Below are 14784 nucleotides of genomic sequence, written 5' to 3'. Positions count from 1 at the left end.
CTACCTTTTCACAGCTGCTGAAGAGGCACTGCGACCTCGTTCTCCTGCAGAGACCGGTGCTGCTCCACCGGAGGTTGGGGACCATGGCCAGGTCGGCCACCCTCCTGGGCTGCACCCCAAAGCTGTCTTCCTCCCCGGAGCTGGCCTGATCCCGATGCCTCTTCGCCAGTAACTCCATCCTGATGCCCGGCTCAGGCTCCACAGAACGGGCTTGGTCCTGCTACCTCAAAATAAGCTTCTCTCTGGCTTTTGAAGCCAGGGGGCCTGGAAGTGAGGTAGGAGGTAGGTGGGCCCCAACGTGAGCAATTAGACATTTTGAGGAAATTCTCCTTCTAACATCTCAAGGAAAAGTTACCTTGGCAGGAGCAGAGAGGAGCTAAGCTCTGATGGAATAAAAACAAGACAACCACAGTTTTCGTCCTTGAGGTCAAGGAGACTCCCCCCAACCCCTCTGCAGAAGCACAGAAACGTTTGGTGGGGGTCCAAAAGGAAGGAGCACTAGCCCATAATATGTCCTGTCAACCTCTCAGAGACCCTCGTGCCGGAATCCGTCTTGGCTAGAAGATGTACCCGCACACAGGGGAGGGCCCTGAGTCAGCCCAGATATGGGCAGAAAGTAGGATAATTGGCCAGAGGAAAACAAAGACCCAGAAAACGGCCCCATATAAGCCATCTAAGCTGCCCCCGCTGCACACAGTTCTGTGAACCTGACCAGGTGTCTATTTGCAAGTATCCTGTTCTTAATACACACTTTACTTGTCCCACTGCTTTTCATCTCTTTGCTGATTTCTTTCTTCAAAATAGTCAAGAACCGAACCACTAGTTACTGACTCTAGCCACTGATCCCTGGTGGTCTAGTGGTTAGGATTCAGTGCACTCATCGTCACAGCCCAGGTTCAATTCCCGGTCAGGGAATGAGATCCCACTTGAAGCTGTCATACCCCAAGACCACCCAAGGTGAGAAGCCAGCCACCGGGCTGCTGCAGTGGGCCAGGGAGGGCGAGTCAGGTGTTTCCTCCTGTGGGGCCCCACTGCCTTCTGGTTTGCACATTTTTCTGACTGCCCGAGCTCTGGCCTCATCAGGTGTGGGCAGTCTCGAGGCACGTGTACAGCCACGGGGCCCAGATGCCCCTTCATCCTCTTTGGTCACCGTGAAGGGCCAGAGAAAGAGCACCATGCCCACCCCTACTGCTCCTGTGTGCCCGGTGATGCCCGGGAGCCCAAGACCAGTGCAGAAACCGCCCAGTCCTCACACACAGTGCTCACGATGGGGTCCCAGCCTCCTGCTTCCAGACATGGGTCACTTCTTCTGCTTTCCCAGAAGAAGAAAAGCCCCCACTGCCCACAGAGCTGGTTTTGGGAGTGGCAGAGCCTTGCACTCTGTGACACATACCCTCCAAGTAGAACAGATCCTCTTTTCTGAAACCCTTGCTCTGACCTGGTCTCCATCACTGGGGCCTCGGTAAGCAGTATGACTACTGCTTACTCAGTTATTCATAACTCAGGTTATGAATGTGAAAATAAATACGTGCAGACCCCATGAGCTTCCCTGGAGACAAGACGCCCACAGTGACATCTCATGACATCACCCATTTCACCCCAGGTGTCATCCAGGGAGGCCCCACTGCCACCGGCTGCTAAGGGTGTGAACAGGGGCAGAGGACAGGTCGTGAGGTCTCCCTCCCTGTCCCACCCCAAAGCCCTTTCTGGCCACATCACCCTCCCCCATACAAGACGGTCACTGACGGTCACTGACGTCCTTTCTCTGCCCATTGTGGGGTCCAGCATAGGTGGCCCCAAAATGCGCCTCAGAGACATACTGATTATTTTGAATTTTAAAATTTAAGAAGAACTGACTCGTTGGAAAAGACCCTTATGTTGGGAAAGATTGAAGACAGGAGGAGAACGGGGTGACAGAGGATGAGACGGTTGGATGGCATCACTGACTCAATGGACATGAGTTTGAGCAAGTTCCAGGAGTTGGTGATGGACAGGGAAGCCTGGCATGTTGCAGTCCATGGGGTCGCGAAGAGTCAGACACGACTGAGCAACTGAACTGAATGAATTTTAAGGATGAGATGTTAGATAGCATCACTGACTCAATGGACATGAACTTAAGCAAGCTCCAGGAGATGGTGAAAGACAGGGAAGCCTGGCGTGCTGCAGTCTATGGGGTCACAAAGTTGGATACTACTTGGCAACTGAACAACAACAAAAATTCCTTAAGAGACAACCAACGAAAGAGGGCCACTCTTCCCCTCCCTTCCGTCTCCTTGGGAGCAGGGCATAAACCTCTCCTGTGAAAGGTGCACCCCTGCACCCAGAGACAGAAGGGCTCTATCACCAGAGATGCAGGCTCGGGGCCAAGAGGCCTGTGTAAACCAGCCTTGCGACTTCTTCCATTGACTAAAGCCCAAACTCTTTAGATCCTTCACTCGCTGGGGACCCCAAACTTAAGTGTCACTGCCCTGTCAATTCTTCACTAGTGTATGGTTTCTTTTCCTAAATATACTATTTTATACTAAAAGCTGCCTGCTTTGCCCACTTCTTAGGTCCCATGCCTATGGGACCTCCAGGTGCATGAAATTAAATTAGTTTCTTTTTCTCCTGCTGATCAGTCTTGTGTCAGTTTTATTATAGTTCAACCATAAGAACCCAAAACAGGAAGCAGAGGAAGTTTCCCCTCCCAACACTTCTCATCTAGCTTCAACACGTGGTCACCGTGCTCTGGTGGAGGGGGGCTGGGATCTGCCAGGGAGCGAGGCGCCTGCCATCACCTGGCCTCCCTGGCCCACCCTCTTCTGGGCTATTCAGTTCAGTGCTGGGCACTTGGGGTCAGGGCTCAGGCCACCTCTCACCTCTTTGTCCTCACTCCTCCCCCTGGGCAGCTCCTGCCCCCTTGCTTCTGGGCCAGGGTCACTCCCAGACGTGCTCACACCTGCGGAGAGGAAGGGAGCCAAACCTCCCTCCCGTGGAGGCACCGCGACAACTCAGGACATTGTTTCCAGGAGTGGGTGCTGATGCTACAGACACCTACAGACGCCCAGGCAGCTTTGGACCTGAGCAACGTGCAGAGTGGAAGAGTTCAGAGGAGTGCTAGAAAAAGCCTGCATCACCACGGGCACACAGAACGAGTGCGGCGACAGCTCGGGACAGGAGAGTGGTAGGCAGTGCCCCAGCCTCCTTAGAGAAACCTAAGTGGTCACCAGCAGATGCTTGTAGAAAGAGGGGTGGTGAAGGCCATTCTGATGAGTCTCAGATGGAAACAGGGACCATGTTATTGCAAACTGAAGGAAAGGCAATCGTGTTATAAAGAGGTAAAGAGCTTGGTGGACTGCTTCTTTCCTGGTGTTTTGTGGAAGACAGAACTTGTGAGTGATGAAATTTGACTGAGGAAACATGTAGGCAAAGTGTTGAAAGTACAGCAAAGCTTCTCTTGAGTACTTACAGCAAAATGCAAGGAGAGAGAAATGACCTAAAGATGGACTTCTAATCACAAAAGACTCAGAGCTTAGAGAGTTGGGAGATGCTCAGCCTATTGACACAGAAAGGGTTGAGAAAGCTTATTCAGGGAAGAACATAGAGGGTATGGCTGGACTTGCTCGGGACGGAGGTGGGCTGGCCGTTTTCATCCAGCAGGGAGACTAGACAGCATCTCAACAGAGTCAACAGAGGCCGGGACTTGCCTCCGTGACAAGGGAGGATGGGCCCCAAGGCATCTCATGGCTCAGGGGGCAGCCCTCCCAGCACAGGCCCAGAGGGAAAGGGCACACAGGGCAGAATGCTCTCCTGGGGGCCCAGCTGCCCTGCGCCCCTCCCATCTTGGCCTCCTCAGCAGCCCCAGGAGTGGCCTGGTGTGGCACGGGGTGACCCTGCATGATGGCCTGCACTCTGACCAGGGATGTGCACACCCCCAGGGCTGGGGGCAGGAGATTACACATGGTTACTTCCACTCAGAGTTGAAGGATGGAGGTGCCCAAAGCCTGTAGCAGAGGGCAATGTGTGGGGGCGGGGCGGCCCCAGACCGGAAGAGCCCCTGGCCTGCGATTCCAGCTGGGAGGGTGCAGTGGGCTCTGCACAGCAAAGCCTCGGGGCAGGACCACCCCCCAGTGGTCCTCAAGGCTTTGGGCTCACTTAGGACCTGTCACCCTGCCTTCTTTCCCACTTCCCCTTTCAGAATGGGAATGCCCACCCTCTGCCTGGCCTTCCACTCCGTTCTGGAAGCACACAGCTTATTGCAACCAAGCAGGACCCTATAAGGGGGCCTTCCCAGGGCAGGTGTGTTGCCCACATCCTCTCTTGTACATTTCCTGAGTGGTTTTACACGCATGAAAGCCCCACCTCCACCAAATTGAAGATGTTAATTACTTGATGATCATAAGCATGTAGCCCCCAGACCTACTGGAGCCTGAGGACTGATGATGTTAGCCCCCGAGACCCTGCCCTGTTGCCATCAACCAGTGGGAGATGAGAGAGCCGTGCACGAGCTGATTAGAGAGCCATGCACGAGCTGATCACATACCCTGTGACCACTGCCCCCCTGCCCCAATGGCCTGGATTTTAAAAATGCTTTGCTGAAGGCTTCAGGGGTTCCAGATTTGGGGGGCACAAACTACCCATCTGCCCTTGTTCAGCCCTGCGGTAAACCTTTCTCTGCTCCAATGCTGATGTTTCGGTTCCTTTAGCCTCCCTGTGTGTCCATCGAGCACGTGAACTGGAGCTCAGTGCCACTGACTGTCTGGTTCCCCAGGCTCACGGCTGGAGAGGACTATGCCCCAGGGTGAATCCACCTCAGGTCTCCCCACATCTGATTTAGGGGAGACTTTGGAGTGGATGCTGGAGTGAGTTAAGATTTGGGGGCTGTTGGGATGGAGTGACTGTATTTTGCATGTGGGAAGGACACAATTTTGAGGGGCCAGAATGGGATGGGCTGTGTTCCCCTAAAATTCCTATGGGGCATTTAGGAGGTGGTTGGGTCAGGAGGGTGGAGCCTACATGAATGGGATCAATGCCCTTGTAAAAGAGACCCCCGAGAGCCCCAGGGCCCTTCCTCCACGTGAGAACACAGGAGTCTGCTCCCAAAGTGGGCCCTCACTGACCACGCAGTCTTGGGCTTCCAGTCTCCAGAACCACCAACCACACAGTCTTGGATGGCCAGCCTCCAGAACTGTGAGAAATAAATGTCTGCTGTTTATGAGCCACCGAACATGGTCTTTGTATAGCAGCCAGGATGCACTGAGGCAAGCAGTGAGCGGCGCTGGCCCTGCAGTCCTCAGGAGCCGCCTGGCACACCCCTCGTGGCAAAGGGGGCTTACTCGAGAGTGGCCTTTACAGGGCCACCTGCTGTCCTAGTCGGCAGCTTGCCAGACCTCACAGTCAGCGTCTCGGGGCAGCAGACCCGCAGGAAATGTTCCAGGTGACAGAAGAGGAAAAGAAGGCTCTGAGAATCTCACAACTGGGCAGCTGATCTGTAAGGGGACCGGGACTCTCCAGGGCTCAGTCCTGCAGCCAGGGTCCCCAACCTCCAAGACCTACTGCCTGCTGATCGGCGGTGCAGCTGATGTGATAATAGTAGAGACAGAGGGCACAATAAATGTAATGCACTTGAATCAGTCCAAAAGCATTCCCCCATCCCGGTCTGTGGGGAAATTATCTTCCACGAAATTGGTCCCTGGAGCCAAGAGGTCGGGGACCACTGTTCTACGGGACAAGTGACAGAAGGAGCAATAAAGGACTTGGTCTCAAGAAACTCAAGTGCGTTTGCCCAGATTCACAGTTTTTGGATTCACACATGCCCATCTCAGCACACTCACTAGAGGCTTGTGCACATCTTCTCAATCCCAGCTGCCAACAGGTCCCTAGGAAACGTGTCAAACACCATTCCTCACACCCACCACTCATCAGACTTTGAAGGGCAAAGCCATGTGTAACCATTCCCATGCCCAGTGCAGGGGGAGTCTGGCCTGACCCTCCCCTTCCTCCCCTCCACCCACACCCTCCACACCACACCCAGACCCCTGCCCAACAGTCTAAGCCCTGGGAGAGTCCAGAAAACCAAGCTGACAATGAACTTACAACCCCCGCATCAAACCTTCTCTGGGGTTCTTTTCCCCAGAATCACACCATCAGTTGCTCTCTTCACATCTCACCTAAAAGCAAATTTGGCCACCCTGTTATATAGCAAAAATTCTCCATGAGCAATTAGCAACCTCAGATATTCAGATGACACCATTCTAATGACAGACATTGAAAAGGAACTAGAGAGCCTCTTGATGAGGGTGAAAGAGGAGAGTGGAAAAGCTGGCTTAAAATTTAACATCCAAAAAGCGAAGAACATGGCAGCCAGTCCCATCACTTCATGGCAAATAGATGGGGAAACAATGGAAACAGTGACAGATTTTATTGTCTCAGGCTCCAAAATCACTGCAGACAGGGACTGCAGCTATGACATTAAATACACTTGTTCCTTGGAAGAAAAGCTATCACAAACCTAGACAGTGTATTAAAAAGCAGAGATACCACTTTGCTGACAAAGTTTGTATGGTCAAAGCTATGATTTTTCTTGTAGTCATGAACAGATGTGAGAGTTGGACCATAAAGAAGGCTGAGTGGGGAAGAATTGATACTTTTGAACTGTGGTGTTGGAGAAGACTCTTGAGAGTCCCTTGGACTGCAAGGAGATGATTGACTGCAGTCATTCCTAAAGGAAGTCAACCCAAAATATTCATTGGAAGGACTGATGCTGAAGCTGAAGCTCCACTACTTAGGCCACCTGATGCAAAGAGCCACTCATTAGAAAAGACCCTGATGCTAAGAAAGATTGAGGGCAGGAGGAGAAGGGGGCAACAGAGGATGAGATGGTTGGATAACGTCACCAACTCAACAGACATGAGTTTGAGCAAGCTCCGGGAGATGGTGAAGGACAGGGAAGCCTGGCGTGCTGCAGTCCGTGGGGTCACAAAGAGTTGAACATGATTTAGGGACAGAAAAGCAACAACAATTAGCACAGGTATGTTGAGAAAACTCTAAAAGGAAATGACTTCCAAGAAGAAAGAGAATCTGACCACTAGGCCTGAATATTGGAGAAGGAAATGGCAACCCACTCCACTATTCTTGCCTGGAGAATCCCAGGGACAGAGGAGCCTAGTGGGCTGCCGTCTATGGGGTCGCACAGAGTCGGACAGGACTGAAGCGACTCAGCAGCAGCAGCAGCAGCAGCAGGCCTGAATATAGTAACAACATGCTGCTGCTGCTGCTGCTGCTGAGTCGATTCAGTCGTGTCCGACTCTGTGCGACTCCATAGACAGCAGCCCACTAGGCTCCCCCGTCCCTGGGATTCTCCAGGCAAGAACACTGGAGTGGGTTGCCATTTCCTTCTCCAATGCATGAAAATGAAAAGTGAAAATGAAGACGCTCAGTCGTATCCGACTCTTAGCGACCCCATGGACTGCAGCCTACCAGGCTCCTCCGTCCATGGGATTTTCCAGGCAAGAGTACTGGAGTGGGGTGCCATCGCCTTCTCCAGTAACAACATGCTCACCTACAAATGTCATCCAGCACAAAACACTAACAAAACGTGAACCTGTGGCCCTAGAGAGGAGTGGGGGGCTGACAGGAGCACAGGGTGAATGTTCCCATGGGGACTCACCCAGACAGGGCTCCTCCTGGTACCCCACCCTCCCCACCCCAGAAGACTCACCGGTAAACAGAACCACGTGCTGGTCTGGGCACACTGGCTGCTGCCCTGTGTGCGCCCCCTCTCCACTCCTCTAACCCTGTAGCTGCTCCCTGAGCTCCTCCTCCAGCATCCTTTGAAATCCTGGCTGTGACAGCACTTCGAAGACTAAAAATAGCCACATGCGGGTGAAGGGCAAAGGAACCGCCAACCACGGAACTGGGCCGGGAGGTCTTGGGGGCGCGGGTCAGAGGAAGAGCCTGAGATGGCCAAGTCCCAGATGTCCCCAAGTCGCGACACGGCGCCTCCGGAGAGACCGCACCCAGCCGTGTCGCAGCGCCTGCGCCCCGCGCCGCAGTCCAGCGGACATCCGCACTCGGCCAGCCGCCTGCCTGTGGCAGCAGTCCCGCACCCCCGCTGCAGCCCCGCACCCCCGCTGCAGCCCCCACGGCAGCCCGAGCCGCGCCCAGCCCAGCCCTCTGCACTCCGGCGCACTCACACTTTGGAGCTTGCTGCAGCCTTCCACGACCCCCAGCTCCCGCGCCCGCGCCCGGACCCAGCCGCATCCCTTGGCCCACGCACCCCAGCCTGGGCTCCGAGCCTTGTGCCGGCCCGACCCTCCCCCTGGATCCTGGGGCATCCTGCCCTTGATACGCGCCTCCGCAGCACCTCGGTTCCCTCCACCCGGGCCGGCGTGCGTACCCACCCGCTGAGAGGCCCGCGCTCTCGCGTCACTCGCGCCGCCGCCTCCGCGGCTGAGCAGGACCGCAGCCCTGGCCCCGCGGGGCCCCCGCAGCGTGTTCCGCGTCACGACTCCAGAGAGCGCAGTCCGCCCCGTTCCGCACTCCAGACCAGAGCCCAGGAGGAGAGACTACCCTTTGGAGCCCGGTCCGCCTCCCCAGATCCCCTCCCAAGAGGCTGGCGCCAAGTGTGAACCCGGAGGATGTTCTTATCAAGTCCTAACCGCTGGGAGGTGGGGCGCAGGACTGTACTGGGGCTGTGTCGGAGAATGGGGGCCCGGAGACTGGGTGAACCACTTCCCTTACTGGTCTGCAGCTGCCCTGCCCCATCTTCCTAGGGGCCCCGAGCCAGGAGCCCATTCCCTGTAAGGCAGGATCCAAGGCACCAGGAGGAGCTCCACACAGGGTTCACCCCAGCAGGTGCTGCCCCGGACCCACAGGTGCCTCATCTCCACCCTGGCTGCACCTTCCCAGTCCTCCTGACTGGAGCACAGAGAGGACTGAATGCTGACTCCCGAAAAACTGATCGAAGCTTTTCCTACAACCCCAAATTCCCTCACCACAAATCTCTCACCCCACAGCAGCCCTCTGCCCTCTCCTTCCTGGCTGCCACCCCGTGCGGCCTCATGACCTAGGGAAGTGAACAGGGTCCCGTGCTCCCTCTGATTGCAGGGCCAGGGGCTGCCAGCTGACCCTCATTTCCTCCTCTGGGTACATGGACGCAGTGTCCAGACTCCTGCCTAGAGCATCCTCCTCTGGAGGGCCTTTCGCCTCCATCTGCCTCTGCCTCTCTGCAAAGCTGCTAGGTGCATTGACCAAAGTGCCCCAGGTGCCCTGGCCAATGGCTGGCCCCTGTCTCACTCGCCCACCACCCAGAGGTTTCCAAGCAGCTTGGGGTAAGTGTCAGAACCCATCAGAGCTCCTTGGACAGCACTAGATCATTTTCTCAAGTACTTTGAAGATGACTGGAGTCTCTCTTCCAAGGTGGTTGGCACCAGCAATGGTGGCTGTTACCCAACAGCTCTCATATGCAGGGCTGCCCACTGCAGGGGCACAGCACCTAGGCATCATGGCTGGTCCACCAGATTGCAACTCTGGTCTGTAGGACTTCACATTGCAGGGGCACAGGCTCCATCTGCCACAGCTGCATCCTCAGAGCAGCAGGAGCTCAGTGAGTGGCCATCACAGGGGTTATCCTGCTACATGGACAGCCACAACCCCTAAGAGGCATCTCAGACCCTAGTCAACAGGCAAAGGAAGCGGAGACCCACCCGTGTCCGCAGCTGCTTCTCAGCAGCTCTGTCCACGCTCTCGCCCAGGGCTCCTTCCCCAATGCCCTCTGGCCCGAGAGTCATCTCACGTCTAAAAGCATACTAAAGGGAAGTTAATATTTCATGACACAGCAGTAACTGCAAAGCCGTCGGACAGGCTGGCTTTCATTTTCATGTATCCCAGGGCCTTCGTGGAAATATCACTTAAGGCCGAGTATCTCATGAACCAGACTTCTGACAAAACATTTGTGCCCACAGGGTCCCCCCTGGGGCTCATTCCCTTCTAGAAAACCACATATTTCACAAGCAGGTCATGCTCCATAATTGCAAAACCAATTATGAAACATCTTTTCCATAAAAATAAAAAGCAGGAACCATAGAGTACAAGATCATTAAGTACTGATCCTGACTGAGGGGTGTTTCAAGTTCAGATAAAGGAAATGCAGAGTAGAGGACTTTGTTCCAGCACAGACATCATGCCAAAAACATAAAGCCCCTTGCTCTGCCAGCCAGAGAAAACCACAGTCACTGAAAAAGTTACTAGCATGGCGCGCTCTTGTGAATAATACATTGAAATAGAGAGGCGAGGCTGTTGGCTCCTTGGAGGAAGAGCTGGGGAGGGTTGGCAGAGGAAGGCGGTGAGAGTCCGGGGGCTGGGAGTCCCAGCCCCTAGACATGGTCTGCCTGTGGTGAGTCTTCATGAGAAGCCTAGAGAGGGCGTACAGACTTTTTTATAGTGGGCCAGATGGTAAATCATTAGGTTTTGCACCTCCATTTGAACTACTCTGTCCTTACAGCCAGAGAGCAGCCATTGGCAAAACACAAGCAAGTAGGTCTGACTGTGTGTCAATAAAACTTTACTTATAAGAACACGCAGAGGGCCTGGCTATGTGCCAATAAAACTTTATCTACAAAAACAGGCAGTGGCTGGATCTGGCCTGTGGGCTGTAGGTTGCTGAACCCTGGTCGAGAGAGAGGATGAAAAGTAGTGGGCCTAATGCTGGGGGACAACATTGTTTTCCTTCATCACTTCATCGATGAGGTCAACAGATGGCCTCCATTCTAGAAACGTCTAATCAGAAAAGCCTGCCCAATGAAGTAAGTGGGTGTGGTGTGCTGCCCAGGAGGGTAAAGACTGTGGACACCCTAGTGGCTGAGTGCCATTCCAGAAAGTTCTACCAGATTGCCCATACATTCTGCAGTGACAGTGATGAGAATGGAGGTAGAAATGACCCGGACAGTCAGGACATGGAATAAAATGAATAAACACAGGCCAGTCTTTTCTCTACAAGTCCTTTCTGTGCTTTGCCACAGAGTCCATCTGTCCATCTCGATGGCTTTCTGCACTGGCCAGGGTCACTGTCAGTGGAGGAGGGCAGAAAGGCTCGATCACTCAGCCTGGGCCCCCCACACGCCAAGCACCATGCTAAGTTCCCACAACTGTTTGAAGACTTTGTGATCTAGTGTGGAAGGAAATCTTTTCACCCCCAGTGGATGAGGGAGCGGTGACTTGGGAACCTGCCAGGACTGGCATCAAAGGCACCTGCAGACCCTGCATGTTCATCAGCCAGCCAGCCCACGGGCACTGAAGCCTTGCTACAGGGAGACCATGTCTAGGTGCTGGGTCTCCAGGGAGAAGAGCCCAGGCCCGTAGTCCAGGGGGAGAACAGCATAAAGCACAAGGGACATAATAAACATTGAGGTCAGCAGGGCAGGAACTAGAGGTCACAGGGTTGGTGGGAGGGTAGCTGGGAAGGCCTTTCTCAGCAGGGTGGATAGAGGAAGTGATCCACTTTCTGAGGAAGTGATGGATCAAGCCATAACAATCAATGAAAGGCATCTGGATCCAGGGAAGAGCAGGTGCAAACTGAGGTGAACTCAGTCGTATGTTTGAGGACCATCAGGAAGGGAAGTGTGCCAGGGGAGTGTGGCACAAGATGAGGGGAGGGAGTGGGGGCACATCACGCAGGGCCTTGGGGCCCCTGAAGTGGGTCCCCTAGTCTGATGTGATGTGTGGGACCGATCCTGTGCTGGTGGATCAAACTACAATGAGCCCCAAGACTTTGGTACCGGCTGAGTCCCCACAGGCAGGAAGCAGAGCCAACCCAGAACGTGTCCATCCTGCTGGAGTGCATCACTGCCCAGTCTCTCCGAGGGACGATGCCATGTTCAGCCTCCATCCCAGCCACACCCTGTCTGACCCACAGCCAGCACCAGGCTGGCTGAGGAAAGAGACTGACGGCCATCAATGGGCTGTCTCCCTGCTGTCCAGTGCCTCATCTGTGGTGGGTGCCCAGTGGCCTCACAGCAGGGTATGAGTATCTCCACCTGGCAGCCCACACTACCACCCCTTCCAGACCTCTCTGCCCCTGATTCTCCATCTCTCTCCTTTTGGTCCCCCCACCACCAGAGGGTCAGGCCATCCCTACCTGTCTGTGAGTCCACGCACAATCCAATGTCAGCACACTGCCCTCCACACACAGCAGAGGGACAGGCACTCCACGTGGCGGCCAGGGCCCTGGACCTCTTGCTCACCTACAGGTCTTGCTGGTGTGCCAAGGTGGCAAGGCTGTTTCCTTTCATTGTTCCTACACCTGGTAACCTTGAGACATGAGGGTCGTCACCCCGGACCAAGATGAGGATCGCTCACTACTGGCTGGAAAAGTGGTGGATCCACAGCTCCTTGATCCCTCTCAGTACCATGTGTGCCCACAGCACAGGCAGTGAGCATCTACAGAGCCCACTGAGTTGCTCCTGTGAAATTCAGATGTGGGGCTGCTGATGCATATCTGTCAGTGCCACGAGGAATAAACCGTCCTTTGTCTCTGACCCAGGAGTTGCAGTCTCCTGCTGGCACTCACAAAGGTGTAACAAGCTGACTCACTAGCCTGCTAGAGGGATGAAGGGCTTCCCTGGCAGCTCAGATGGTAAATAATCTGCCTGCAATGCAGGAGACCAGGTTCAATCCCTGGGTTGGGTAGGGACTGGCAACCCAGTCCAGTATTCTTGCCTGGAGAATCCCATGGACAGAGGAGCCTGGGGCAGGTTACAATCCATAGGGTTGCAAAGAGTCTGGACTGAGTGACTAACTCCTTCAGTGGGATCAAACCAAATCCCAGGCCAGTGCCCTGCTCGAAGTGCTGCCTATTGCGGGCATTGGCCTTCATGAGTTCTTTCGGGACCACCAGAGGGAGACATTCTGCAGCTAGCACTGAGCCAGCCATCCTTCACCAGCTGATCAGAGGAGCCCCCGTGTGGCCACACGGGCTAGTAAACCAGGGCAGGTGGCATGTGGGTCTGGGACACCTGTACTCCAGCTGGCCGTACTCTCTGCCCGAACCCCTCACACCGGTTCTACTCACTTAAGAGAACCCACTGTACAGCAGAACCCAGGCATGGATGAGGGGGTTCTGGCCAAGACTTGACTGATAAACCCTTCACAACACCACAGTTCAGTTCAGTCGCTCAGTTGTGTCCGACTCTTTGCGACCCCATGAATCACAGCACGCCAGGCCTCCCTGTCCATCGCCAACTCCCAGAGTTCACTCAGACTCATACCCATCGAGTCAGTGATGCCATCCAGCCATCTCATCCTCTGTTGTTCCCTTCTCCTCCTGCCCCCAATCCCTCCCAGCATCAGAGTCTTTTCCAATAAGTCAACTCTTCACATGAGGTGGCCAAAGTACTGCAGTTACAGCTTTAGCATCATTCCTTCCAAAGAAATCCCAGGGCTGATCTCCTTCAGAATGGACTGGTTGGATCTCCTTGCAGTCCAAGGGACTCTCAAGAGTCTTCTCCAACACCACAGTTCAAAACCATCAATTCTTTGGTGTTCAGCCTTCTTCACAGTGCAACTCTCACATCCATACATGACCACAGGAAAAACCATAGCCTTGACTAGAGGGACCTTTGTTGGCAAAGTAATGTCTCTGCTTTTGAATATGCTATCTAGGTTGGTCATAACTTTCCTTCCAAGGAGTAAGCGTCTTTTAATTTCATGGCTGCAGTCACCATCTGCGGTGATTTTGGAGCCCAGAAAAATAAAGTCTGACACTGTTTCCACTGTTTCCCCATCTATTTCCCATGAAGTGATGGGACCGGATGCCATGATCTTCATTTTCTGAATGTTGAGCTTTAAGCCAACTTTTTCACTCTCCTCTTTCACCTTCATCAAGAGGCTTTTTAGTTCCTCTTCACTTTCTGCCATAACGATGGTGTCATCTTCATATCTGAAGTTATTGATATTTCTCCCAGCAATCTTGATTCCAGCTTGTGCTTCTTCCAGTCCAACATTTCTCATGATGTACTCTGCATATAAGTTAAATAAGCTGGGTGACAATATACAGCCTTGACGTACTCCTTTTCCTATTTGGAACCAGTCTGTTGTTCCATGTCCAGTTCTAACTTGCTTCCTGACCTGCATACAGATTTCTCAAGAGGCAGGTCAGGTGGTCTGGTATTCCCATCCCTTGAAGAATTTTCCACAGTTTCTTGTGATCCACACAGTCAAAGGCTTTGGCATAGTCAATAAAGCAGAAATAGATATTTTTCTGGAATTCTCTTGCTTTTTCCATGATCTAGCAGATGTTGGCAATTTGATCTCTGGTTCCTCTGCCTTTTCTAAAACCAGCTTGAACAACTGGAAGTTCACAGTTCACGTATTGCTGAAGCATGGCTTGGAGAATTTTGAGCATTACTTTACTAGCACGTGAAATGAGTGCAATTGTGTGGTAATTTGAGCATTCTTTGACATTGCCTTTCTTTGGGATTGGAATGAAAGCTGACCGTTTCCAGTCCTGTGGCCACTGCTGAGTTTTCCAAATTTGCTGGCATATTGAGTGCAGCACTTTCACAGCATCATCTTTCAGGATTTGAAATAGCTCAGCTGGAATTCCAACACCTCCACTAGCTTTGTTCATAGTGATGCTTTCTAAGGCCAACTTGACTTCACATTCCAGGATGTCTGGCTCTAGGTCAGTGATCACACCATTGTGATTATCTGGGTCGTGAAGATCTTTTTTGTACAGTTCTTCTGTGTATGCTTACCACCTCTTCTTAATATCTTCTGCTTTTATTAGGTCCATACCATTTCTGTCCT

The 14784-nt window shown here is 53.4% G+C and overlaps 1 protein-coding gene across 8 annotated transcripts in view; it reads right to left on the bottom strand.

Moving 5' to 3' along the window:
• Nucleotides 1-8667, bottom strand: part of TRPM2 (transient receptor potential cation channel subfamily M member 2) — a 50496-nt gene extending 41829 nt beyond the window's left edge. For 2 of the 8 annotated variants that reach the window (XM_010801661.3, XM_024996742.2), the window contains exon 1: nucleotides 5-5987. In XM_010801661.3, coding sequence (XP_010799963.1) covers nucleotides 5-178 — 174 coding nt within the window. In that variant the 5' untranslated portion in view covers nucleotides 179-5987. Of the gene's footprint in view, nucleotides 1-4; nucleotides 5990-8174; nucleotides 8345-8381 lie in introns of those variants that run through there. The other 6 variants (XM_024996726.2, XM_024996733.2, XM_024996729.2 and 3 more) reach the window with 6 other exon arrangements.
• Between the last annotated feature and the right edge of the window lie 6117 nt (nucleotides 8668-14784).

This window comes from Bos taurus, chromosome 1 (genome assembly GCF_002263795.3).
Source record: "Bos taurus isolate L1 Dominette 01449 registration number 42190680 breed Hereford chromosome 1, ARS-UCD2.0, whole genome shotgun sequence".
Lineage (NCBI taxonomy): Eukaryota > Metazoa > Chordata > Mammalia > Artiodactyla > Bovidae > Bos > Bos taurus.
The sequence above is the reverse complement of the archived record's forward strand: the minus strand, read 5'-3'. Positions and strand labels throughout refer to the sequence as shown.